This window comes from Durio zibethinus, chromosome 14 (assembly GCF_047325235.1).
Source record: "Durio zibethinus cultivar Kanyao isolate XHJ-2024 chromosome 14, ASM4732523v1, whole genome shotgun sequence".
NCBI lineage: Eukaryota > Viridiplantae > Streptophyta > Magnoliopsida > Malvales > Malvaceae > Durio > Durio zibethinus.
In genome coordinates, this window is record NC_143175.1 from 453,621 (window position 1) to 480,639 (window position 27,019).

The 27,019-nt window shown below is 35.2% G+C and overlaps 7 protein-coding genes and 2 non-coding genes across 12 annotated transcripts; 5 read left to right on the top strand and 4 right to left on the bottom strand.

The window, feature by feature from the left end:
- Positions 1-602: 602 nt before the first annotated feature.
- LOC111294009 (uncharacterized) lies at positions 603-2,937 on the bottom strand. Of its 2 annotated transcripts, none has more exons than XM_022887128.2 (4): positions 2,322-2,937; positions 2,025-2,186; positions 1,250-1,365; positions 603-1,033 (listed from the first exon to the last, which is right to left on the bottom strand). In XM_022887128.2, exons 2-4 carry the CDS (start codon positions 2,130-2,132, stop codon positions 754-756), a joined length of 504 nt encoding a protein of 167 aa, XP_022742863.2. In that variant the 5' UTR covers positions 2,133-2,186; positions 2,322-2,937; the 3' UTR covers positions 603-753. The 2 variants fall into 2 exon arrangements, with proteins under 2 accessions (XP_022742863.2, XP_022742864.2); XM_022887129.2 differs by having other exon boundaries at positions 2,025-2,132; positions 2,322-2,462.
- Positions 2,938-3,408: 471 nt separating this feature from the next.
- Positions 3,409-7,632, top strand: LOC111294008 (pyrophosphate-energized vacuolar membrane proton pump-like). Of its 2 annotated transcripts, none has more exons than XM_089743033.1 (8): positions 3,409-3,689; positions 3,830-4,861; positions 5,180-5,559; positions 5,646-5,732; positions 5,922-6,252; positions 6,376-6,786; positions 7,107-7,166; positions 7,285-7,632. In XM_089743033.1, exons 2-8 carry the CDS (start codon positions 4,277-4,279, stop codon positions 7,489-7,491), a joined length of 2,061 nt encoding a protein of 686 aa, XP_089599159.1. In that variant the 5' UTR covers positions 3,409-3,689; positions 3,830-4,276; the 3' UTR covers positions 7,492-7,632. The 2 variants fall into 2 exon arrangements, with proteins under 2 accessions (XP_089599159.1, XP_022742862.1); XM_022887127.2 differs by having other exon boundaries at positions 4,287-4,861.
- Positions 7,633-8,815: 1,183 nt separating this feature from the next.
- On the top strand, positions 8,816-12,189 carry LOC111295002 (calreticulin-like). The gene is made up of 14 exons (XM_022888326.2): positions 8,816-8,953; positions 9,672-9,779; positions 9,877-10,069; positions 10,162-10,420; positions 10,515-10,571; positions 10,679-10,726; positions 10,814-10,900; positions 10,982-11,039; positions 11,133-11,200; positions 11,291-11,386; positions 11,462-11,509; positions 11,596-11,625; positions 11,710-11,823; positions 11,910-12,189. Exons 1-14 carry the CDS (start codon positions 8,854-8,856, stop codon positions 11,919-11,921), a joined length of 1,278 nt encoding a protein of 425 aa, XP_022744061.2. The 5' UTR covers positions 8,816-8,853; the 3' UTR covers positions 11,922-12,189.
- A 1,417-nt stretch (positions 12,190-13,606) lies between these two features.
- On the top strand, positions 13,607-15,702 carry LOC111295415 (small COPII coat GTPase SAR1A-like). Its single transcript, XM_022888890.2, has 3 exons — positions 13,607-13,878; positions 14,243-14,374; positions 15,112-15,702. Exons 1-3 carry the CDS (start codon positions 13,750-13,752, stop codon positions 15,430-15,432), a joined length of 582 nt encoding a protein of 193 aa, XP_022744625.1. The 5' UTR covers positions 13,607-13,749; the 3' UTR covers positions 15,433-15,702.
- LOC149514915 (small nucleolar RNA snoR83) lies at positions 14,708-14,827 on the top strand. Its single transcript, XR_016327893.1, has one exon. It is a non-coding gene; the product is annotated as a small nucleolar RNA snoR83 (small nucleolar RNA).
- A 651-nt stretch (positions 15,703-16,353) lies between the features above and the next one.
- Positions 16,354-16,426, top strand: TRNAA-AGC (transfer RNA alanine (anticodon AGC)). The gene has a single exon. It is a non-coding gene; the product is annotated as a tRNA-Ala (tRNA).
- A 1,395-nt stretch (positions 16,427-17,821) lies between these two features.
- LOC149514916 (heavy metal-associated isoprenylated plant protein 22-like) lies at positions 17,822-19,118 on the bottom strand. The gene is made up of 3 exons (XM_089743034.1): positions 18,414-19,118; positions 18,240-18,315; positions 17,822-18,138 (listed from the first exon to the last, which is right to left on the bottom strand). The coding sequence occupies exons 1-3, from the start codon at positions 18,579-18,581 to the stop codon at positions 17,909-17,911; spliced, it is 474 nt and encodes a 157-aa protein (XP_089599160.1). The 5' UTR covers positions 18,582-19,118; the 3' UTR covers positions 17,822-17,908.
- Positions 19,119-19,252: 134 nt separating this feature from the next.
- Positions 19,253-22,138, bottom strand: LOC111295277 (C2H2 and C2HC zinc fingers superfamily protein). 2 transcript variants are annotated; one of them, XM_022888711.2, is made up of 10 exons: positions 21,816-22,133; positions 21,639-21,719; positions 21,521-21,548; positions 21,317-21,399; positions 21,195-21,227; positions 20,572-20,650; positions 20,402-20,454; positions 19,917-19,977; positions 19,743-19,825; positions 19,253-19,525 (listed from the first exon to the last, which is right to left on the bottom strand). In XM_022888711.2, the coding sequence occupies exons 1-10, from the start codon at positions 21,831-21,833 to the stop codon at positions 19,436-19,438; spliced, it is 609 nt and encodes a 202-aa protein (XP_022744446.1). In that variant the 5' UTR covers positions 21,834-22,133; the 3' UTR covers positions 19,253-19,435. The 2 variants fall into 2 exon arrangements, with proteins under 2 accessions (XP_022744446.1, XP_022744447.1); XM_022888712.2 differs by having other exon boundaries at positions 19,361-19,585; positions 21,816-22,138.
- A 1,963-nt stretch (positions 22,139-24,101) lies between these two features.
- LOC111295078 (uncharacterized) lies at positions 24,102-25,750 on the bottom strand. The gene has a single exon (XM_022888438.2). It carries the CDS (start codon positions 25,619-25,621, stop codon positions 24,461-24,463), a length of 1,161 nt encoding a protein of 386 aa, XP_022744173.1. The 5' UTR covers positions 25,622-25,750; the 3' UTR covers positions 24,102-24,460.
- Positions 25,751-27,019: the final 1,269 nt, after the last annotated feature.

Consider the following 27,019-nt stretch of genomic DNA (forward strand, 5'->3'; position numbering starts at 1 on the left):
TCTTTTTTCAATGATTATAAATGTAATTAAAACAGCATGGTAGCTGTTAATAATACCGGGAAAACTTCATTATGCCAGCCTACTACCATTTAAGGATCCAGACAATTAATTATTTGAACATTAATTAATTGTGTTAGTCAATCATCCATTAAAATATTCATCACCTTAAAAAATCTGACAGTAATAATATTTCATACAGCTTCTTTATAATAACTGCTTTTCTTTTTAATTTCTCTCTTCCCTTATTTTTTATTTCTTCTCTCTCTCTCTCTCTCTCTCTCTCTCTCTCTCTCTCTCTTCACCCTTTTATTTTTACTCCAAGATCCCACAGGACCAAGATGTTTGAAAGAAAAATGAAATTAATGAACAATAGTACTTAATTTCTTTTAGACATCATGAAACAAATTAAAGCATGGCTAAGCCAGCAGGGCACTCCCCTTGCCCCATGATCAGAACTTCCAAAGAAGATGTTCTAATTTTAAAGAAATTTGTCCAAGCCATCAACATCTCAATTTTTGTGTCAATGGTAAGGTTACTTACTTTCAATCAAATTCACAAGTTCAGCTGCCATTTTCTAACAAATATGTAAATTAAGTAGGGGATTAGTATCAAAGGCAGTTTAATTTATCATGTACGAGTGAACATGAGAATGTTACACCCAGATATAATTAATATCCATGATTATAAATAAAAAATATTGATCGAAATGCTTAAAGATTGTTGTTCTATTTATACAACTGAAATTAAAACATTTTATTCACTGGCACTTCCCTCAGCATTCATGTCTCTGAAACTTCGTTTCTTTGGTTTGGAGTTTGAATTCACCTTTTCCTTGTCTTCCCCTTTTCTTTTCTCCTCCTCCACTTCCCTTTCAGGCTCACGTTCATCATTTGAATAAGGAAACAATGGAAGCTCCCTGCCACTTAATTTACAGAACACTCTTTCCACTGTTTCACTTATTTCCTTCCCCAGCCCACCACTGTCCAGAATCAACTCCCAAACTGATTTTGAGGCCCTCTCAAGAACTGGGATTCTGCCCAATCATAACAACACAAATTAGTTCCACTCTACATTTACAGCCAGGAGCAAATAGCATTTTGTCCATGATGACCATTGAAAGTTTTTATAAATTCTGAGAACCTAGGCTGGGAGGGTAAAAACATGAAAGAAGTACACGAAACCATCTAAGCATCATTGAACTTTAGCTGTTAAAAAAAATTAAACAACGAAGAACAGCAACAACACTCACTCAAGTTCCTGCCTAAGTGCATCAAACAATTCTCTTTTCGTCTGTTTCTCCGCACCAGCGGTGTTTAGGACCTTACTCTGCTCTGCCATTTTGATTGTCGTATTCTTCAGCTCCTCCTATAACGAAGAAAAAGTACAGATATCATACTGAACTGGAGGGAGCATGATGACTCATTACTCTTCAAATTCAATGAATGTAAGTTTATAAACTAAGTTTAACAATACTAATTAATTATATCAGCGAAACACAAACAACACATATCAGCAACTTCAAAGGATCCATGAAATTCAAATAAGAAGCCTCAGAATTTTAAGTTGATTGATAATCTTCAGCCAAGTTAGAACAATAAATATAATAAACAAGTCACCAGCACTTCAGTACAATTATTCCAGAATCCAAATTCATTTCCTTCATCACGTATAACTTATATCCAGGACTCAATTTATCCATAGATTACTGTTTGGAAAATCAGTGGAGATCTATTCACTAATTTTTCGCAGTGGAGAGGATTCTCTGCCAAAAGATTTCAGTAAGACAAATGTAATCGCATTGAAGGAAAGAACAAAAAATCATATTTAACCTACCAAACAAGCTCAAAGAGCATCACTGAATTTGCAAAATCTTAACGATAAAACACAAATTTAAGTAACATTATTCCAGAAAGTCATTCAAAGAACTATTTTTACATCAAAACAAAAATACCCAGATAAAATATTCAACATATTGCATACTTATCTATTAAGATAGAGACCAAAGAGATAAGAAAGAGACTTACATTGGCTTTAAGCTGATTGATAATCTTCAACCTGAGAGCATCAATGGTTCCATCATTCATCAATGACTCCAACACATCTTCTGGGGTTATTACTGATGATGATCCCATCTTTAATTTGCACCCAAAAAAATATTAACAGATTTAATTCCTCCAATTCTATGCCTGATTAAAAAAAAAAAAGAAAAAAAATCAAATCTTTTAAACTCTTCAAGCTTCGCTATAGCAAAAAGTTGGGTACTTTGAAGAGAAAAGCAAACAGAAGATGAAGGTTAGAAACGGTTTGAGAAATTAGCGTACCTTGTCGTCTCTTTGTCGTCAATCCACAAAATAAACGATGATTTATTTGTTTTTCATCCTAGGTATAAAACAGGTAATATAAAAGACTTTAGTCGGATTCCATCTCAGCAGAAACGGCGCCGTTTGATATATGATAGCCAGCAAACCCACTACTGTAAGCCCATCACCGCTACAAGGTTTAATACCAGCCTGTGTTCCGAATTCTCTCGCCCAAATCCAGCCTTTTAGATTTAAAAGCCATCAATCTCAAAAGACATAGTGCTTTCCAGAGCCATGACAGCTTCTTCAAAATCAAGCCTTTTTGGACTCTCAACCCTCAGCCTCATGGGATTTATTGTGATAGCGTTCTGGCCTCTGTTCCTTGGATGCTTGCTGACTCGCATGAGTCACGTCGGCTCAGTGAAGGTCTGGTTCTTGGTTTATGTCAAGTGGACAAGTCACAACAGACTTTGAATCAATCAAAACCCATTAATCCAACTCTCCTTAAGTGCCTGTCTTAATCCAAGTTTTTGTTCTGGTGTACACATCAAAGTCGAGAAAAAAAAGTGATCATGTTATGCTGTTGATTAAAAGTGCATATAATAAAACATTAAAACTTGTCATTCAAATAGCCATTAAAGAAAATGCTATTGATCCAAAATGTTTTAAGGAGTCCAAAATGAAAAATCTCCAAAGTTAATTTTTGAATATTGAATTAAAAATTTGATTAATTAATTGATTCATTATAGCATATGATCCAGTACATATTAATATTTTGATCTTATCTCCCCACATTGTAAATGCTGGTTTTTATCCAACTTTGTCTATAGCCTGACAAAAACTTCACAACATGAACTTAGTGTGAAGGGAGCACATTGGATAAAGACTCTGACAAAAACTCAAAACTGCTAATCAAAACGACTGGTAAACACAATCCACGGTTTAGAAGAATCTAATAAGTCTTCCATCTGTCGTTCAAAACAACCAGTTTGCATATTTCAATAGCCATGCTGGGCCTCTAAGATCACTTTTGGGTTGCGTGCTCTCGAGAACTGCAGCTTTTTGAATCTGTAATTAAAAAATCAGTTACTAGTTTTTGAGATATTTTGCTAGGACAAGCCAAGAAACAAAGTGAGGTTGTTACTGAATTTGTGGAAATGAGTGCCTTGAGTGAGGCGCATACCCAGCTTCTGATACCTGTAGCTGCCTTGGTAGGCATTGGTTTTGCTTTGCTTCAGTGGTTTTTAGTCTCCAAGGTGAAGGTCTCATCACGTGATTCAAGCAATGGATATAAAGAAAAGTTGATTGAAGCTGATGAAGAAGAGGAGGGTATTGACAATCTTGAGGTTTCTATCAAGTGTGCTGAGATTCAACATGCAATTTCCGTTGGTGAGCTCTTTTTCTCTATTTCTCTCACTTTTATGTTTGTGCTTCAGCTTTTTGGGTTTTTTTCTTTTCTTTTCATGGTTGGTGGGTATGTTTTTAGTTTCTTTTCTTCAACTTATTATTCTTTCTGTTGAATTTTGTAGTCCAAAAATATACATGATCGAATATTATTTCAAGTAGAGGTTGATGATCGTGATTCATTCTGTCAGCCAAAAGGGAGGAAAAATATACGTTGTTTTCATAATAGTGGCTAAGCTAGTTTGTTTTTAGTTTCTATCTTATTGTCGTTTATCATGGTTCTTGATTCTCCTTCAGAGTAACTTGTGAAGAATGGAGATGTTTTATTTTAAATATTGCGCGCAGATATATTTGTTTAACTGAGAAATCCACCTATGTAGATCTGTCTTTTATGAGATCCTTGTGCCTATCTAAGTTAAGTGATCCTACTACAACTTGCATCATGATTATTATAAAAATTTTATGCATCATTATTTACAGTGCTGTTAACATAAATTTTGATGCATATTGTCAGTTATTTTCTACTAACAATTTCAAAGTTCTGTAATTGAATTTTTTTACCAATCTGTATCATGTTCCCAGGTGCAACCTCTTTCCTTTTTACCGAGTACAAGTACCTCGGTGTCTTCATGTGTGTATTTGGTGTCATCATCTTCCTCTTCCTTGGTTCAGTTAGGGGCTTCAGCACCAAAAGTGAACCATGCGCATACAACCAGGGAAATATTTGCAAACCAGCGCTAGCAAATGCCTTCTTTAGCACAATTGCTTTCTTGCTGGGGGCTCTTACTTCTGTCCTCTCAGGTTTTCTAGGGATGAAGATTGCAACTTATGCCAATGCTAGAACAACTCTAGAAGCAAGGAAAGGTGTTGGAAAGGCGTTTATAACAGCTTTTCGCTCAGGCGCTGTCATGGGTTTCCTTCTTGCTGCCAATGGCCTTTTGGTGCTCTATGTATCGATTAATTTGTTTAAACTTTACTATGGTGATGATTGGGGGGGACTTTATGAATCTATTACCGGTTATGGTCTTGGTGGTTCTTCTATGGCCCTATTTGGAAGAGTTGGGGGAGGAATATATACTAAAGCTGCCGATGTTGGTGCTGATCTTGTAGGTAAAGTTGAGCGAAATATCCCTGAAGATGATCCAAGAAATCCAGCGGTAAGTTCCCACAGTTCCTTTTCCACTTTGCTGGACCTATTTGACTAAGTTCTGTTTTGTTATTTAGCTTCTTAGATATCTTCATTTATACCAGAAGTGCTGAAGCTGAGCTTTGTACTATTGTTTTAGTCCAAGAATTTGTTGAAATTTGACTGGATACCAAAGACAAATGCTTCCACACTCCCTCTACGCATCACTTTCTCCCCACTTTAAGTTTCTTTATAAGTACAGTGGTAGATACTTCTCAAGTTCCAATGCCACTTATGTTCTAAACGAATAACATTTTTGCTCGCACCTATCTTTGTGGCACTTGTACAGGTTATTGCCGATAATGTGGGAGATAATGTAGGAGATATTGCTGGGATGGGTTCTGATCTATTTGGATCTTATGCTGAATCATCATGTGCAGCTCTTTTTGTTGCATCCATATCATCCTTTGGTATCAGTCATGACTTTACAGCAATGTCTTATCCCTTGATCATTAGCTCAATGGGAATTGTGGTTTGCTTGATAACTACACTCTTTGCAACTGATCTGTTTGAGATTAAGAATGTAAGTGAAATTGAACCATCCTTGAAACGGCAACTCCTTATCTCTACTGTGCTGATGACTGCTGGGATTGCCATGGTCAGCTTCTTTGCATTGCCATCAGAATTCACTCTATTCAATTTTGGAACTGAAAAGGAAGTGAAGAATTGGTATGCAACCTGTAAACTGTTTTCTCTTCATTTGAAGGTTTCTCTCCTTTTCTTTGTTTAAGTCTTATTGATTATGTATAGTGCAGGCACCTTTTCTTCTGTGTTGCTATTGGCTTGTGGGCTGGACTTGTTATTGGATATACTACAGAATATTATACTAGCAATGCTTACAGGTGAGGATCTTTGTGAGTGTAGAAGAGTTCTTACCTCATTTGGGTTGTAATTATTGGACTAGAATCAACATAAATTATTTGGGGCTGACCTTTAAGATGCTATTCATCAAAGCCTTTGGATATACCTTCCTGCATTGCATTTTTCATTCTCTATCTCTGATGCTCACCACCCTCGTCAAATACTTGTAGTCCGGTGCAGGATGTGGCAGATTCTTGCAGGACAGGTGCTGCAACAAACGTGATTTTTGGGTTGGCTCTGGGATACAAATCCGTCATCATTCCTATATTTGCCATTGCCATTGCTATTTATGTGAGCTTTAGTCTGGCTGCTATGTATGGAATTGCTGTGGCCGCTTTGGGAATGCTAAGTACCATAGCCACCGGTCTTGCAATTGATGCTTATGGTCCAATAAGTGACAACGCTGGTGGTATTGCAGAAATGGCTGGAATGAGTCATAAGATTCGTGAAAGAACAGATGCTTTAGATGCCGCAGGAAACACCACTGCTGCCATTGGCAAGGTGAGGTTTTGGTTGATTCGATGATCTTTTTCTTCAAATTCATTGTTGGTTCCTTAGTTTTCTCCTATCTTTTTCTTCAAAAACTGAAAAGAATTTTTGGCATGTTCTTCCTTATCGTTTCAGGGTTTTGCAATTGGATCAGCAGCCCTTGTTTCTCTTGCTTTATTTGGTGCCTATGTTAGCAGAGCAGGCATCAAGTCAGTCGATGTATTGACACCAAAGGTTTTTATTGGGCTGATAGTTGGAGCCATGCTGCCCTATTGGTTTTCAGCCATGACAATGAAGAGCGTTGGAACTGCAGCTCTCAAAATGGTTGAAGAGGTTCGTTGGCAATTTAATTCAATTTCAGGACTAATGGAAGGCAGAACAAAACCAGACTATGCAAATTGTGTCAAGATTTCAACTGATGCCTCACTCAGGGAGATGATCCCACCTGGTGCACTTGTTATGCTTACCCCACTTATCGTTGGAACCTTATTTGGAGTTGAAACTCTTGCTGGTGTTCTAGCCGGCTCACTTGTTTCTGGTGTCCAGGTATGAGTTACCATTCACTTGTCTTTCCATAACTTTATCATCATTTTTTTAGGTTTTCAATTGCCGATCTTCATTTTTTTTTTTTTTTTGCTATCATCATCTCTCATTTGCACTTTCAACTTCGATAAATTCACAGTATTTGTCAGGACTTTATTGATTTCTAATGCAAAGCATTGTTCTGCCTGGTAAAAATCGTGTTGCAAACTTGTGTCTAAACGTGTCAGGGTCATCAAGATTGTTTTATATGCATCATCCTTTCCCCTTAGTTGATCTAACTTATTTATTTACTCAAAATATTGTCATTACTTTTCTTCCTTTAGGTTGCCATCTCAGCTTCCAACACAGGAGGAGCATGGGATAATGCCAAGAAATACATTGAGGTACAAGTTTTTTTGCTCTTGTAATCTTCGATGTTCTAGTTGGAGGAGCTGTTGTTGCAATGATCGTTTTTTAGTTTTAAATTTAGACATTTTTAGTTGAATATTGTGAGTTGTGCAGGCCGGTGCCAGCGAACATGCCAAGTCTCTGGGTCCTAAGGGTTCAGCTTGTCACAAGGCAGCAGTGATTGGTGACACAATTGGAGATCCACTCAAGGACACTTCTGGTCCATCACTCAACATCCTCATCAAGCTCATGGCAGTGGAGTCATTGGTGTTTGCTCCTTTCTTCGCAGCTCATGGAGGCTTGCTTTTCAAATTGCTCTAAATTTCAAACCCTTTTACGTTGTCTGAGTTCCAACTCCTGTACATAATGTTCAGCAGTAGAGCTGTGAGATAAAATGCTTCTGTAACTAGAACTAGTACCAATATTATGTAAAGGAAAATCAAGCTTGGCTTTGCTACTGTTACGCAATTTTAGTATCAATACATAAGTTATATTTTTTTTGTATTAAAAATTTCTACCGCTTTGTTTCGTTCACATTTAATACTTATATTTTCCTTATAATAATAATAATAATGAGTAATGGCATAAATATTCGAAGAAAATTTAAATTTGAATGGATGTTTTTAAAAGATAATATTGATATATCAATAAGAGATTGATTTAATTGATAAAATCATTTATCACTTGTCACGGGTCGAGACTTAAGCTTCGACTCGTGTGACTCTAAGATCCGGATATGTATTCATTCGACATCTTAGATCAACTTACCTATCACGGTTCACACTTTTGTGAAATATTATTCGCTCTGACCCTTCTGATCTCACGGTTTTATCCTACAAAAGACGCCTCATAAGGAGAAGACAATGTGAACTTTTATATATCGCAGTGACTCTCTTTTTATGTCTGATGTGAGATTCATGATTCCTCTTTAGGTCTGTGACATTTTTTCCTACTAATCTCATGACGTCCTCGTCATAGAAATTAATCACTATGCCTATCTCGAGACACTTGACGTGGATTAAACGATTTTAGATTGGTTCTAATATCACTTGTCACGAGTCGAGATTTAAATTTCGATCCACGTGATTTCAAGATTCGAACATGCACTCATCCAACGTTCTAAATCAATCTATCAATTCATAATATCAATAAAAAATTAATTTAATTGATAAAATTATTTTTTAATATAAATGATTTTGAATTAAAAACTAGTTAATAACCTGATCATTTTGAATTCACGATGTATATTTAATATTTTTTAAACTATAAGATATAATATATCTTATGTCACCGAGCAACTGAATTTTTCTTCAAAAAAAAAAAAAGTTAAAATCCAACACCTAATCAGTAATTAATAATCCGTTGCCTACTGGCCATTGCTTACGCGCCACGTATAGCACAGTTTAACTATAGTGAAACGGCGTAACCCATGAAACTCCGAGAACAACAGAACAAAATTCTCCTACGTGTCACGTGAAATTCCTTGCCTATCATTTTTTGCCACGTCAATCTAATGACACTTTTGTATGACTTGTCATCAAATGATTGGCTCCAACCTTTAATTTCAGTCGACGTCATATTTAACTGACCGTAAGAACCGGTGACATCGACGACTATAAAAGCGCAAGCTCCGTCACACTCTCCCATTCCGCAGCTTTTCTTTTCTCTTCGCTGAGTTCAGCCATGGCGATTAACAAACGAAACCCTAATTTCCTCCCTCTAATTTTTCTCTCTTTCTTTGTCATCGCCTCTGCTAAAGTATTCTTCGAAGAACGCTTCGAAGGTAAACTCTTTCTTACTCATTTCCTTCCGCTTTCTGTTACTAAACCTATGCGTTGTATCTGAACCTTTAGATCGGCTTGTTTTTGACGTTTTAATCTGTTTTTTAGAGGTTTAAGCTTTCAATTAGTTTTAAATTTGAACGGATCGGTGATTTTTATGTGTTAATTTGGCGATGTGGTTTTTTAATTCGTTCCTTTAGTCAAATGCTTAAATTCGAGTAGATCTGCTGAAATCTGATTTCATATTAGGGTTCTAGATTTTTTAAAAAAAAGCAATTAATATTAGAAATTTAGTTCAATTCAAGAAGAAATGGCAGTGAATTAGTGTCTTGTGTTTCAATTGATATGTAACTGTAGATGATTTATATTATTATTCTGCGTTTATTAATATTATTTATTGTTAGGCGAATTTTTTTTTTCCGTAAGAACCTAAGTTAAGGGAATGAAAATATTAGCTTTTAGCAAAAATAATTAAAAGTTATTGTCCTTTTAAGTAGAATAAATATCAGAGTTTAGCAGAAAGTGTACGTACTATTGGTCGTACGATGCTTGGTTACATTCCTAATATGCTGCATTCCTTTTAACAAATGAAAGAGAACTTACGAAAAATAATCTGCTTCTGCTTTTATTGTACTTTTTTTACTTTTACCGTTTTTAAACAACGCAATTTCACCTTTTTTTTTTTGCTGATTTTGCTTGTCTATTGTTCTGAAACTGAAGATGGATGGGAAAGTCGGTGGGTAACATCTGACTGGAAGAAAGATGAGAACATGGCTGGGGAATGGAATTATACTTCTGGAAAATGGAACGGAGATCCTAATGACAAAGGTAACCTTCTGGAATTACTCTTAGATTGGTATTGATGAAGGTAGCTTTTTACTTTTCTGTTTCAAGTTAGTTACTAATGGCTTTACATTTTGCACAGGTATTCAAACTAGTGAAGACTACAGATTCTTTGCTATTTCGGCTGAGTTCCCAGAAGTTAACAACAAGGACAAGACTCTAGTCTTCCAATTTTCTGTCAAACATGAGCAGAAGCTTGATTGTGGTGGTGGCTACATGAAGCTGCTCAGTGGTGACATTGACCAGAAGAAATTTGGTGGTGAAACCCCATACAGGTTTTTCTTCCCCTGTGGTCTAACCTATTCGTATCGCTAAAGATATCATTCTTGTAGATTTACCGTTTTTTTGTTGCATTTGTTGGTTGCAGCATTATGTTTGGGCCTGATATCTGTGGCTACAGCACCAAGAAAGTTCATGCTATTCTTACCTACAATGGGAAAAACCACTTAATCAAAAAGGAAGTTCCCTGTGAGACTGACCAACTCACTCATGTTTATACATTCATTCTTCATCCGGATGCTACATACAGCATCCTTATTGATAATGTTGAGAAACAAACTGGTAGCTTGTACACTGATTGGGATCTTCTCCCACCAAAGAAAATCAAGGACCCAGAGGCTAAGAAGGTAATCAGTCATGCCTATGTCAATTGATTCTTTTTGGTTTATTTTTTGTCATATAAATTTTGGTTACAACCTAAGTACTTTATATGATGGGCAGCCTGAAGATTGGGATGAAAAGGAATACATCCCTGATCCTGAAGATAAGAAGCCAGAGGTAATAGCCTTCTCAGTTTTCCCCTTCCTCCATTCTCTTATGCTACATTATATATGCTGCCTAAAAATGCATAGGCATGCTAACCTCTAGTGTTTTGATTACTATAGGGTTATGATGACATTTCAAAAGAGATCCCTGATCCTGATGCTAAGAAGGTAGTCATTTAATTCCTTTTGCAATGCTTTTATTATGAAATAGTACGCCTTGTCCTAAAGGTTAATGATTAAAATCATTTACACCAGCCTGAAGATTGGGATGATGAAGAAGATGGTGAATGGACACCCTCAACAATTCCCAACCCTGAGTACAAGGGCCCATGGAAGCCAAAGGTTTGTGAAATCCGTTTCTAATTGCAGCATTTAATATGATTTTGAATTAATAATGTGTAACAATTCTTCCTCTATCTGCAGAAAATCAAGAACCCCAACTACAAGGGCAAGTGGAAGGCACCAAGGATTGACAACCCAGGTTTGTTTCTATTTCTTTTGTGTTCTTTTTTCTTTTTATTATCAATAACAAAATTTTAGGTTATTTATTACTGTGTTTTACCATGGCCCATAGATTTCAAGGATGATCCTGATCTCTATGTTTTCCCCAACTTGAAGTATGTTGGTATTGAATTGTGGCAGGTATTATTTTGCCTTTTTTCTCTACTTCTATGCTATTGTCACTCCATGTCATTTTAGAATTATATCAATATAAATGTTTGATTTTGTCAGGTGAAATCTGGAACAATGTTTGATAATATCTTAGTTGCTGATGATATAGAGTATGCAAAGAAACTGGCTGAAGAAACATGGGGCAAGCACAAGGATGTATGTGCATCTCTGGATTTTGAGCTGTTCTTTTTTTTTTTTTTCATATTTGGCTGATGTTATTGGTTTTTGCAGGCTGAGAAGGCAGCATTTGAGGAGGCAGAGAAAAAGAAAGAGGAGGAGGTATATTTTTTCACTAGAAGTATCTTATTTCTTTCTTATTTTCACTTGTTGCATCTCCATTCTAACTAATGAAACATGACCTTCAGGAATCAAAGGATGACCCAGTTGATTCTGACGTAAGCCTACAAAATGCTTTCTTAATAATACGATTGCTGCTTTTGCTGTCGTTCTGGTTTTCATTGTGTTAACTAAATGTCCAGGACGAAGATGATGACAGTGATGATGCTGAAGGAAACAAATCTGATTCTGATACCAAATCAGACGCAAGCGAAGACAGTGCTGAGATAAAGGAAGAGACGGAGGAAGATGTACATGTAAGTAGTTATATTTTTCCTGTCCGACTTTGGTTCAATTTTTATTAGTTGTATGTTTATTGATCAATGATTGTCCTTGCTTGTAGGATGAGCTGTAAGGCGAAGTGCACTGCAATATTTGCTGACAATTTGGTTTGGAGATAAAAGCACCATAAAAGTGCTCTTAAAAAGTTTTCCATTTTTTTTTAATTTGTAGCTGTAGGATTAGGAAAAAAGAATTTGAGGCTGTATTTGCTTGCAAAGGAATTGCGACTGATTGCCTTGTTAATCTGATTTTAACTGCCTTTAAAACAAAGAGGAGGATGTTTTTTTTTTTTTTTTGTTATGGTCAGATTTATGAAATAGTTTGAACAATTCAAGTGCTAATGGTGTGTATTGCATGTTTTGATGGTTCAGTCTTTCCCTCTTTAAGTTCATTCATTTCTAGAAATATGCAAAAACATTACCATTTTACAATGCTTAACAATCTAATATCTACTTTTAAAAATGATTGAATTATTGTCACAAATTAACTTAACATCATTGGAAAAAGAAGAGTAGGCAGAAGCTATATATAAAAACTAAAAAAAAAAAAACTGACCTCCAATTTGTTTAATACTCTCGGATAACTGCCCAATGCAGAGATATATAAACATAAAATTACTTTTCATGAGCTCTCTTGACAATCACATACCACCAAATGCAGAGTTATCGTTCAAATATAAATCAGTTTTCATGAGCTCTCTTGACAAGCTCACAACAAAGTTGGTAGTTAATTATATGGGTTGATTGATATACAGCCAAATACATTTCCAAAAGTAAATAAAAAAAAATGTGGTCATATATTGCAAGTTCGAAATCACATACACAAGTTGTAATGTCATTCAGCCAACTACATTCATGCATCTTATACTAGTATAATTTGGTAAGAATTTTCTTATCCTATTATCAGGTAACCAGGAATTTAAAATCTAAACCAGCTTCTTTCATAATCAAAATTTCACGTGGTCTCAAAATATCAATATATTAATTTAGAATGTATACACAATAAATTAGTTTCATATTTTACTTAGCTGTAAGCTCATTAACTAGTTCAAAAGTCAGATTTTTATTACATGTTTAACGATTGATGACCACTTAACTTCTTTATCCTTCATTGGCCAAAAAAAATAATAATAAAATTAATTGAACATAACTTCTGTTAATAAATTTATTTTAAGACCTAAATAAAATAATAACATTAGGAATAATTATTTATTTTTATATTTAAAAAATTCACACATTTAATATCATCTCTTTGATGTCATTAACCTTTAAATCAATTAATATATCATTAAATTTAATATTTAAGTATTACGAGTTTAAGAGGGTTTATATATACGATATTTATTCGATTAGATAAATAATAGACTATGTGATTTAAATCGTAGATTAAAACTTTAAACAAAAAACACTATCTCTGTGGCCAAAAAAAACATTACCTAACTTTTGTTTGTTCACCCGCTAGTTTTATTTAAACAACAGAATTGCTTTTATATTAAAAACAATTATGAAACAATGGCACATAGTTGGTTACAAAAAAAAAAAATCCATCAGGCGATAACACGTCCGTTTAAAGCAGGCCCAAAAATCACATCCTCTCACCAAAAGAGCAGATCCAAAATCAACAGATCCGATCGATTTCACAACGGAAACGGCCTTGTTTGACCCATTATGTCCAACCTACCACCCCCCAATTCAAACCACTTGATTGGTCCGAGCAACTCACCCATCAAAACTCGCCAACCCACTCCCCTCCTCTTATATACCCATTAATACGCCACTCTTTCACCTTGTCACTCCTTTCTACATGTTTTTTTCCTCTGACCGATTTTTAATAAAAAGATTCAATTTTTTTTGGGGAATTTTTGTTTTAGGGTTAATTATTTTTAGTGAAGGGATTAAATCATGTTTTTCCTAGATTGGTTCTATGGGATCCTTGCTTCCCTTGGTTTATGGCAAAAAGAGGCCAAGATCTTGTTTTTAGGACTTGATAACGCCGGCAAAACGACTCTGCTTCATATGCTTAAAGATGAGGTATTTTCATAATTCAACATTAATTATTACTATCATTATTATCTAAAGTTATTGTGATATGGTTGCTAAATGAATGTTGGTGAAATCCAATAACTTTACAATTTTAGGAATTAGATTTCTGTTAATACTGTTGGTTTTTCTAATAAAGCTCTAATTTTTCTGATTTGACAATGGTCTTTTATGCTAATAAACTTTTAATTAAAGGTAATATTGTATTATTAATGGGATTTGGTAGAGATTAGTTGCTTAACTGGAATGGTTTTTTAATTGTTATTGAAAAGGGGTGGGGGAGTTGATTGCTTTCTTCAATAATAAGGTGATTGAAAGTTGGTTTTTAATGGATGTTGGTAATGGGATTTGGCAGAGATTAGTTCAGCATCAGCCAACACAGCATCCCACATCAGAGGAATTGAGTATTGGGAAAATCAAGTTTAAGGCCTTTGATTTGGGAGGCCATCAGATTGCTCGAAGAGTTTGGAAAGATTACTATGCCAAGGTACATTTCTAATATTCTGTCTTCAGACTCTAACTATGCACTTCTCTTGTGATTTTTAATTGCATTTTGATTTTTCTAATGTGTTTATTCATGATGTGGAGAAGAGATTTCATTAGTTATAAATGCTAGCTCTTTATGAATTGAACATAAGGTGAGAAATTCTAAAGTGCATTAGCTATATTTCAAATATGGTCAATATGGTAAAGTTTGTTGTGCGAATAGGGATCTGAAAATTTGGTTGTAATATGCATCTGGCAGATTACTTTTCTTCTTTCATATTCCTTATGATTGCAAGAGTGTCTTGTTATTGTATTATTTTAATGTGACCCTATAATCCCAGATAATGATTCTTGTGATTATCTGATTCATGAGGCGCAAAGAATAAGGATGGGAGCTCGCCAATAGCACCTTTAATTTTGAAAAGGTGTTTTAATAGTTCCTCACCACACACGATATATCTGCAATCTCTTTTACTGAAGTAACAATATCAAGATTACGTTGCTGGTAGAAATAAATTCTATTTTTCTTTTGTTAAAAAAAAAAAAAGGATTTGTCTCTTTTTGCACTCTGATTCTTCTTTCCTTAGCTTGTTTTGTGTCTGGTAAAAGGATTCCTGCAAGTTTTCGAAGGCTCTGTTATTACTGGTGTCATGTTATGAAGGAGGCAATATTACTGGAACGTTCTATCTTCTCTTTTTCTGCAGAGCATAAATAAACTAATATGAAATTTGTTTGTAGGTGGATGCGGTTGTTTATCTGGTGGATGCTTATGACAAGGAGAGGTTTGCTGAGTCAAAAAAGGAGTTGGATGCTCTTCTCTCTGATGAAGCCTTGACTAACGTTCCATTCCTCATCTTGGGCAACAAGATTGATATACCATATGCTGCCTCAGAAGATGAGTTGCGATATCACCTTGGCCTGACCAATTTCACCACAGGCAAGGGTAAGGTCAACTTGGGAGACTCAAATGTTCGTCCCCTTGAAGTATTTATGTGTAGCATTGTCCGTAAAATGGGTTATGGAGATGGTTTCAAGTGGCTTTCTCAGTACATTAAGTAGGTAGCTAGAGGAAATTTAGATATGCATTTTTTTTAGTGTTATTATTATACAGAATTGAGTTGGATGGAACACTTTCAGAAATCATTGTTGCAGATGTTTCAAACCACCCGATACCCACCCTTCCTCTCTTCTCTTATCCCTTTCTTTTTTTTTCCTTCCATTTTTGTTTGAATTGGTAAACAAGCTCCCTTCTTCGAGACAATGAGACATACAAGTAATTGATGATTTGAGCCCTGAATGTTTATTTAGAGGGTGATACTTTTGCTTTAATCATGCCCTCGTTGTCCATTGTTGCCTTTATCATACTAATAATATATTCATTATTTCATTCTTGTAATTTAACTATACTCATTTAACAGACGTGATGTGACTCACACCCTTTCAGTTCTATTATCTCTATAGTTTATATTTTGGACTGGAGTATCTCTAGTCTATATTTAGGACATGATCCTTTTCAGATGTGATTTAAAACGACATAATATGATTTTTTTTTTTTTTTTTTTGGTCTTTCACACGGTCTAAGAATTATGAAATATAAGATTTAATATTTTTTTGTTGTTCTGCTAGATTTGAGATTGAAACAAACATGTTTCTAATAGCATACATTGCTATTCAAGATCAATCCAACCTGACATTTTCTGACAGAAATCTTAGCTCATTTGTAATTTTATGCTCATGAAATCATAGCAATTACCATCAAATTATGCATGGTTGAACCAATTAATGTCCACAAAAGTGAATTTTGAAGTGCAACTGCTGTAAGGTCGTGCCCTGAAGCCATGAGACCTCAAAGCCACCCAGCCTAATCTACCTGTTAGCCAGTGGAATTATGATTTAGCATATGTGATAGTTAAATATATTGTCAATAATTTTACTAAACTTTATGAACAGTAAAGCTTTTCATAAACACCCCTTACAAATGGGGATGTAGCTCAGATGGTAGAGCGCTCGCTTAGCATGCGAGAGGTACGGGGATCGATACCCCGCATCTCCAATTGTTGCTATCCAATGACAGAGAAATGAAAAGTTACTTTTGTCAGACTTTCTGAGTTTGTGCAAGTGTTCACCACTCAACATACAAGAGATACCATATTTGGATTGAATATCTGACACAACTTGCAAACTAACTCTGTCAACCGCTAAATTCCAAACATTGCAAACGCCAATACGGAGTTGGCTCCTTGTTTACTCTCCATTTAGTTCATTTTTGTCCCTGCGTTTTCTCCTAAGCAGAATTTGCAGGCTGCCAACCAACTTCTTATTCAAATCCAGGTGGTCTAATCTTTTGGTTGTCTTTTTTTCCTTTTAAGTTACCAATCCCTCTAGTATCAAATAAAACCATCCTCTTTATCCAGTTATTTGGTGACAGTTAGCACAATGGGCGTTAGCTACATCAAAGCTCAATTGTTTCACCTGCTTCAACTTAATTTTGGTTGCCATATTCTGCTGCTACGCAAACTCAGGTTTTTGTTTTCCTGCTAATCACCCTGATCATTTCCCTTGTTCCTTCACAATTATTTAATACTCAGCTCTTTTGAACATGATGAAACAGGGAATGCACAAAATTTTCCCACACAATCCCTTGCAAAAGCTTTCTTTTGTTTCAACAACAAATGTGTAAGATTAATATCGAGCGTACCAGTATTCATTGCAATTTTCTTTTGAAAATCCTTTTCATTGGTAGCATTTTTTATGGATATATACGTACAAATTTATACCGGTTGCAATGAGGCTTATATATTGAGAGTGTTAACCTGAACATACCTCGTGAAGCTACTGACATCTTCTGCACTGAACCTTGCTTAGCTGAGACACAATTGGTGCTTAAATGTGTTGACAACATTTTATCAGACATCACATTTTATAGCAAGGCCACTGTTCGTAACATGAGAGATGTGCTCCGAGCTGGATGCAGCTGCACAAGCAGAAGAGGTATGGGAATCTTTTTCTTTTATTCAAATTTCGATTTCATAGCATTGGTCTGCATAACATTCTTTCTTCATTTGTCAAAGCTTTTTTGATCTCTACTAATCTTTCAACCTTAAGTATCACAAAATTGTAATTAGCAGGAGCTACCCTTTTGTCAGGGAATTTCGATGTGGAGGATTATTTCCAGGGTGAAATAAGCGAGGCACCTAGATTGCACAACTTTATCATTAGCTTATCTATATTAACATTGGTTATTGGGTTTTATATTATGATCTTATCTTTAGTTGCTCTATAGCGATAGAAAAAAAACATTATTCTTCTGATCATAGTGCTCGAATTTATATAAACATTAAATTAGATTCATGATTTTGGCAAAGCATGGCTACTTCAATATCTTCAACCAAAATGAAACATGACTTAACTGTTACCCCAAGGCTGAAAGTTGGCAGACATCGGTAAATTACAGAAACACCAGCAAAAGGATCCGATGATTAATAATAATAATTGTTTTTCTTTTTCTTTGCTTACAGCTTAAGAAAGAGCATTATTACATTACTTTTTCAAACTTTTGGAAACCAAATCGAGGAATAATGCACCTGAACCCTTTTGGAAGTCTGGGACTAAAGTAGTCCTCCCTACGAGATGATGCTGATATTGATGGCCATGCCTCTGCTCTTCTCCCTGTCCTATGAATAGCCTTCACCACAGCTTTGCGATTAACATACCCTAACACTGTGATCTTACTTGATATCATGTCTATTTCCACGCATTTTGCACCTATATAACACCAAAGCATTAGTCTTTCTCTAATCCTTTGAAGCAAATATATAATATGTGCTTTCAATCTTCTGGGAGATAAATGCTAGGTAGATATATACCATCGATCTTGAGCAAGGATTTGCGGACAGCTTTCTCACAAGCTTTGCAGTGTAAACGTACCTTGAATTCAAGAACCTGTGACATCAAAATCTGATTAATACTGAAGTGAATTAATTAACTAGTTAGACAATAAAAAAATGAAATATGGGAAATTTAACGGGAAATGGAAAGACCTCCATGGTGTTTATTATCGTCTGACAGAATGAGAGGCTTGGGATGTTTATATACAGGTGATGGCAGGTTGGGTGGTTACTGGTAAAGTACTTGTTTTTAGATAAAAAGGAAGGGCATGCAGTGTCCATGTCAGGCGTGTGAAATGATTGCTCATTTCCTTTCATCATAGCTGATTATTGTACAAGTAGCATGCGCTTGTGGACTGTGGTTAGCACTTGCTTCTACCAAAAATAAGTGATCATTTGATTATAACATCAACTCTGATATACATCATTGGTATCACTTCTTTCATCTACTGTTTTTTGTAGTTTTAAATAATGTTGAAATGATTAAATGACAACTTCTTGAAATGCAGGTGAAAAAAGATAAACAAACGGTAGCTCCTTTTGAGAAGATAAACAATTGAAGTTCTGATTCATAGTTAAGTCAGATGTACTCTCTGAAATAACACAATTGAACAGACCTTATTGTTTGAGGGGTATTACGGAACCTGACTAAAGTATTTTATCATAGTTTCATGTTGGCTGATAGTTTTTTTTTTTTTCCACTTGTCTCACCCATCTCTCTACCAACATGTAAAGGAAGATTTTGCCGGAGTAACTACCTGATGCACACATATTCCATAGGCCTTTACTCAAAGGTCTCATTAGGCATGGGCTATTGGCCGATCATCAAAATTAATTAAGGGAAAGAAAAGGAATGTTTATATACAGCAAATGCCATTATAAACAAGAATTCAACAATAAATGAAAGATATGTAAATGAAATATCAACAGCATCTAGCAAATATGAACGATAAATAGATTTTTTTTTTTTTATGTAAGACAATCCAACGACATTTTATAGTAATAAATATATATTAATAGATGAACTGTAAATAATGAACCATTCAAATTAACATTGGATACAGAACATTGGAAAACCTTACAAGTCAATCTCCTAAGGCTTGAATACCTAAAGTCATGGAGTTGTCTATCATTGAAAAAAAAAAAAAACAGTAATACTACATAAACAAACATGATCATTTTTTAGATGAACGGAAACCGCCAAATCCCATCATAGCTGCCACATCAGGATCAATTTCAGTTTCCTCTTCTGCTGCCTTCTCTTTCTGAACCCATAGAATAATCAACAATCAACTTTTAATTTGAGAAGTATATAGAAGTTCTTACTATAAGGAAACAATAATAAGGAAGTTAAAAATAGGCTCTAGGAAACAGCTTGGAGCTGAAAAAAAGTGCTTACTACATAACATAACATCTCAACACAAAAAGCAATAAACTAATGGCCAAACAACAACTGAGTAATTATCAAATCCAACTATTCACCTTTTTCTCTTTCTTTCTTTCTCGTCGTTGCCGCTTTCGCTCTTCCTCTTCTTCTTGTTGTTTGATGATCCGCTCATCAAGATCTACAAAAAATAAGAAAGAGTTGAGACATCAATCATTTTGAGCTCGGCTATAATCAAATTACAACTACTTAGGCACTGAGACAAGACTCACCTTGCTCTGAGAAGCTGCCAGGAGCTTTTCGCTTTTTTAGTTGTTCAAATCGCTCCTGAACCTGCAACCAGCAAGGAAGGAAATTAATAGGAAGCACACTATGTCCAAGGCGACAGCTCCTTTTGGCCTCTATAATTCATATGCCACAGATTCTAGTTTTTACTATCTTCAAGTAAATATAACCAGTTTCTTGCATGGTAAATTCGTCCTTTTGTTTCAGAAAAGGACATACAGCCTTTTCATCTATTTATACATTTAATAGAAGCTCCAATCCACCCAGCATTTTGCTACTAATATTCGTAAACTCTTACTCCAATCACTCTAAAGGACGTACATGTTTATTAGATTGCATTACCAAATAACTTCTACTATTAAAATCTCAAAATAAATACTACACAGCTTGTGTTAGCTAATGAGGTTCTAAATTCTACAACTTAAACCAGTTAAGCATTTAAAAACACATAAAAAACTTTCCAACTGAGTACCTGTTTAAGGGTTGCCCGTTCTACTCGCATGGACATACCTAAAGCTCTTTGGTCTGAAAAACAGAGCAAAAGGGGGGCCATTATATTAATGAAAAACTAATATGTATGTCTATATATGTCAACACACATCCATAAGATGATAAAACAAGAATATCTAGAATACCACATACGTTTCTTCCCATTGATGTGATCCAAGTAGTTTGCAGAATCTTTTACTACACACTCGCAAACAGAGCAATAGTATCCAGCCTGCCAAGAATCAACTTAATCAACACATGCCTTATCACCATAATAAATAAAAAGTTTGTTACAGAGATCAATAAAAGTGAGAAAACATGGTACTTTTGCCATTAGGCCACTTCTATTTCATGTCCTTTGTTCAAAAAATAATAAATCAAACATTCATTCATGTGGAACTAACACCCTACTAAACAATCAAACGTTCATTCATATAGCAATGCAAACATACTACTGTTTCTTCAGTACCCTCCTAAAGCCTTATTCCATAACTTGGTAAAAGAGTAACAAGTGCAACAGGTTGAAATCAACTTAAGTCTATCGAAAATTGGGTTGATATGGGTTTGCTCCTAAAGTACATGAAGTATTGACAGCTGTACAACCTTAAACTTTGATTCAACAAATTCACAATGCTTCGTAGATCAAAAGCTGTGTATAGGATACCCTATGAGCTAAACGAATCGATGAACATCAACCAGCTAAGCTGTTCTTCGAGAAATGCAATTTGCAATGAACAATGAACATCAGAACAACAAAGAAAATGATAAGAAATTACCTGTTGACTTAAAGGTGCAACTGGAGTAACAACCTGCAAAATATAGATATCAAAACAAGATGGTGTAACATAAACAAGAATTACAAATTATAATTATGTTTAATCCAAGCAATTATACCAACCTGAGTTTTACCCAAACGAGACTCAAGATCAACTTCATAATCCCTATGTTTCAGAGGCTTCCTTTGCACTGGAGGACCTTTTGCTGTACATATATTCAATTTCCACTATGCAAATTCAATTTCTTAAATCCAAAAAAAAAAAAAAAAAAAAAGAAAGCTATCGATTAAGAAGCTAATCAAATAAAAAAAAAAAAAATAGCCCACCTTTGGATTTACTTCGCCCTTCTGCTTCCTGAATCAAAATCAATTTTTTTTCAAAAAATTAGCAGAAATTGATCAAGTATTAAAAAAAAAGAAGAGATTTTGATTAAAAAAAAAAAACCTGTTTCTCACGTTCTCGAGCGCGTTCTAAATATTCCTCTCGATCGAATTTCTTTCTGAAGGTATTATCAACACCAAGAGCCTGCAACAAACATAGTCAAATAAATTCCATAGCTAAAAATATGAAAATTGAAGTAGAAGAAAAAGAATATGTTTTCAAAAGAAAATTTGTTCTTACATTATTGCTGGTAGCCATTGATTTGATTATACAGAAAAATGAAGAATAAATTGGCTTAGATTAATTCGAAATTGCTGGGGAGAGGACTGAAAGTCATCAAATCAAAACCCTAAATCGTTAAAGCGGGATTTAAGTCTAATTGGAGTCCAGAAAGCAGAAAGGGTTGTATCCTTGTAGTGTCTTTCTCCTTAAAACGGTGCCGTTTTCCTTCAAGTTAATATTCTCATCTGTAGCTTCTATTTGATCCATTCAAGCTTTCTTTTGAATTAAAGGAGTCTATAAGGCTTTTTACTATAGCCATGATCAAACTCTTGTTTGCGTTTTGAGCCTATGAGGTTCGGCCAATTTAAACACACCCTAGCTGAGTCTCAATGGGCCTTTTGATAATAGTTTATTCTGGATGATGAGTTGTAACTACTTATTTCAGGCCCAGGCTAGCTGTTTTGGATTAGATTAGTGATGTTCCATTATGGAAAACACTGCATTAGGAACCGGCAATTTGTGTGCTGTGAATCTTAGAACCAGGATTCAAGGAGCATTAGATAAGAGACAGAAGACCGACTCATCCGGAATTTGATAAGCTTGAGTGAAGGTTGTCAGGAGTAATCAAGTTCTAGAGAAAATGAGTTTAGTACGTGAAAAAATCTGGAACTTTTGGCCCACGTCCGTGGCCAGTGGCTCCTAGGCCACCCAATGATGGTAATTCATGTGATCTATTATTATTCTTTGTAGAAACAGACAAATGGCTGGTCCACCATAACCACTTGGTTTTGGGTTAAGCTGTCAAGGGAATTTTCTTTTTTCCATTTTAACTTAAAACATCATCTATTTGGTATCCAAATGCTTAGTTCTTAAGGTATTTGTTAGAAACAAGGAAATGAATTTGCAATTGGTAACTTCAGAGTTGGATATGAGGCCATAGAATTCATGCGAGACGCAAGAAAAAGGCATTTTGGAATCTTGTACAAACCCATAACTTGTGTCATCAAAATTGATTCTTGGGATAACTCAGAAACAGTAAAAAAAGCCCGTCCACAATAATGTAGCTGAGGCAGGCCTAGGTGGACCTTGTTGATGTGATTTTGCCACTATTTTTTCCCAGGGTAAATTTGAGATGCCCCACAGATCGCTGGAGTTGGGACCTGATATGAAATCTACTTATCCGATAACTCTTGGCTCTTCTCATCTGATATTTCCTTACCTAATAATTATGATTTCTTTCCTTCTGTTTCAACAATAGCTTGGGGTTGTGGTCTAAAATTACCGGTTAACAACAAGCTTATCTACAAACAATTATATGAATAATCATACAACAAGCTTATCTACAAACAATTATATGAATAATCATAAGGGACATAATGTTGGATATTAGGAAAGGCAGAGCAAGCTTGTTCATGTGATTTGTTGGAGTTTTCAGTTTCCTTTTCCTAGAAGGAAATGGATTGACATGATGATCACAAGAAAGAAGGAAAAACCCAGATCGAAGAAGCCAAAAAAAGATTAATCAATTGTTTAGAATTGGAAACACTATCAAAATCAAGTCAATGTCGCATAATCTCTAAACTCCTTTAGGCCCATAGCTCATTATCACATTTTATGGTGATCATTTCCATATCTAATAATTTCTTCAAGTAGATCTAACTGCTATGCTTCAATACTGCACATAATAATAATAAAAGCAGTTTTATCTATAAACCCAAAAATTCCCCAAGTTTTCTTGAGGCAAAACAAGTAAACATAGGAGCAATGTTGATGTCAATTCATATCTTTCCAAAATCCCAAGAAACCCATTCCTCATGCAATATAATATAAGCATCATGTGCATGTGCATCACACAGTTGAACCAAGAAGAAACAAACAAAACTTCAAGAGTTTTCTTTTCGATTGTGGGTCAGGTCATATGGGGGGCATCCTCATGTGCTGGTGCTAATGTGTGTTAACCATTGAGCATCTGCCACCAAATTGTAAACAGGGAAGTTGAGACTTGAGAGCCCTGAACTGAACCATGTGTGTGATATTATTGCATCAATAATCTAAAAGGAACAATGTTTCATAATGATGAAACATGGATCATTGCTTAGGTACCCCAAAGAACAAAGATGTAAACATTGATTGCAATAAAACCCTATCACCTTTATAGTCCCACCTTTAAATCATACAAATACATAAAAAATGGCAGGTACTGTTCTAATTATTGATTTTTCATCATTGGCAGAATGTAACCATTCTTTTAATAAGTTCATTATATTTTAGAATCAGTTTAGATTAATGAACAAATCGGAAAACTTGTAGTAAATTTTATTCTCAAATTTTATATCTTGTCAACACATGAATGTCCTTATAGATAAACCTTTATCAGAGGAAGTACAACAAGAGATATAAATGGAAAATAGATATTAGATAGTGTTACATCATCACTGCAAAATACAGGGAAGCATATTGTTTTACATGTTATACAAGGCAACTAGATCTAAATTAATTAAACCTCATAATTTCTAGAGGGACAACTTCTTCTCTTTTAAAACGAAAGAGAAGATCTAACTGATGTAAAATACATTTATGATCATAAAAATTCTTAACGAAAAGCTAAGAAGGTAAAAAAAAATTCTATACAATTTGTTTCAATATTCCCCGAATTGACTGGTTTACCTGGAGGAAACTGGATTCAAAGCTCTAGCTAAGCCATTCATGGCACCATAACCTTTTGAACTAAATCCCAAGCACCCAAGCAAGCCTTGTCTGTAAGGCAAAAAAGTCTTCTTCCTCATTTCTTCAGTTTGTGCTCTATTTGCTGTGTAATGCAACTCATGTGGTGATGGTGGAACCCTCCTCTTCCCTATTCCATTCACAGGCTTATTCTTACTGCTTCTTTGATTCTCTGATCCCCCACTTGATACATTGCCTAGCTTCTTTTTAGACTCCTGAACCACAGCACTGCTTTTGCTCCCAGGTTTCTTTTCTTTTGTTGGAGAGAATGAAATAGTTGACCAAAACTTATTGTTGCTTCTTCCTTCACTTTTGCTCCTTAGAAAATCTTTCAGGAAAACCCATCGCTTTGAGTTTCTTCCAGCTGAAGAAGACCTGGAAGAAGAAGCTGACATCGAAGCACTTGTTTCATTATACATCTCCTCATCGCTCTTGCTGTCAGCTTTCTGGCCTAAATCTTTTTCTAAGCACATGCTTTGGTCATCAATATTGAGACCAAAAGTAGCATTTCTTAAAGGGGACATGGATCTTGTTCTTCTCCGTAAAGACTTATCCCTTAACCTCAGATCTCTGCCTCTTGCTTTGTTATCAACATATTCATTTTCTTCATCTTCATGTTCAAGATCAAGCAAAGGAGCCAAAACCTGAGGCCTTACCAAGTGGGTGGATAGCTTCATAGGTCTGATCTGTCCATTTAAGAAAAGTTCATCAGCTGAGCTCATGGATCCTGTTTGACCTGACCCTGAAGACCCAAATCTTCCAGAGAACTCAAACTCAAAACCAAGAGGCACTGAGTTATCAGGAGAAGATGGTTGGGTTGATGACACCATTGAAGCTACTGAGGTCATTGCAAAGTGCATAGGGCTAGCTGGTGCACTATAAAAGAACCCACCATTGATGGATACTGGTCCAAGTCCAGGTGCCCGGCCAGGGCTTGAAGGAGCGCTAACATAAGGTGTGGAGCAGCAGCTGTCATAGTCTTCAACGAAAACTTGAGGCTCATGTGGATCTTGGGTTTGGCCATTTGGAGTAATTTCTAGTTCTGTTTCTAAGTTTGAGATTTGGTTTGATTCATTGTTGTGTTGAGTTTGGAACTCCATTTTTTTGTGCGTGTGTGACAAAGTTGAGTAGTGATTGGTGAGAGAAGCGAGGAAGATTGTGAAAGTGTTTTATTGTGCATGTAAATAACAAGATAAAAATGAGAAAAGTGGATGTGTTTCAGATTTGTTCATCAATGTGCTTTATAGTTGTCAAATACCCACAATGTCAATGTGGGCTTGTGAATTAAAATAATCTTTTTTCCTAAAATAATTTATATTAATTTCCCGAGTTACATAAGTGATAGTAAACCCTTTTAAATGATTAATTGAATTACAAGTCTAGATCCCATCTAATCTAATCATTCACTTTGAGTGAAACTTGTAATGAATGATGCCTGTCAACTTGATTAGTAAGTTTGCCAAAGAAATTCTTGCCATTGTCACTTTCCTTAAGATAACATTTCTTTCATTTTCAATATGTTGTTTTCATGTCCCACCATAACATGAAAAAGACTGAGATTTAGTTAATATTGGGTCATTTCCATTCTACACTCTTCAATATGCAACAGCCTATCAATCTTAGGTTGTAGACCACTAATATGAAGATTTTTTATAGCATATCTAACAAGAGGTTTTGAGCTCAAACTTGCTATTTATCAAAGATTTATCAAAAAGTAATTTGAAGTGACATCGAATCCCTAACTTCCTATTTAAACTTTAATTTCACCACAATCTCAAAAGTCAATGGCTGCCAAGTGCCAACTCAATTAGTAATGCCCTGCTTATAAGGGTGAATGGAAGCTGAATGTCTCAACTTGTAGCATAAAAAAAAACTTTATGCTACATTAAAAGAATTAAAAAGGGTAAGCGTTGAGAGAAGAGTAGGGATCCATGTGGGGAAATGGGAAAGGAGCCAACAGATGAAAAAACAAATTTGAAAGTACAAAAATATAAGAAAACTTGCCTGTTATGTCACCTTACCATTCTTCCCCTCAAGCCTCATCTGGTGTCACATGTTCTATAAATCATTAATTAATCAGAAGGGTTAAGATTCCCACATGCTAATTTGTAAACATCTCAGAAAACTCAGTCTCTTTTCAGTTGCTACCTCTACCCAAGAAAGAAGAACATTGAATTTTGTAGCCAAGCCAGCCTTTGGAGAAAATAAGGCAGCCAATCAAGGCTTAACATCTGCTTCTCTTTGATGATTATTATACAATGAGGAACAATTTTTTTGCATACCTAAAGTCTACAGACTTTTATTAAATTGTTTTGGATTCAGTTATACCATACTTTTAAGTTTTTGATTTGATAGCTTCTGGAGAAACTAAAAATACAAAATTAAGTTATTAGAAAACCAATTTGTACATGAGAATTTCAGGGTTTGCAGAGAGAGAGAGAAAAAAAGAAAAAAAAGATGGCTTTAATAGATAATCTATTAGTAGAATATTGAAGTCG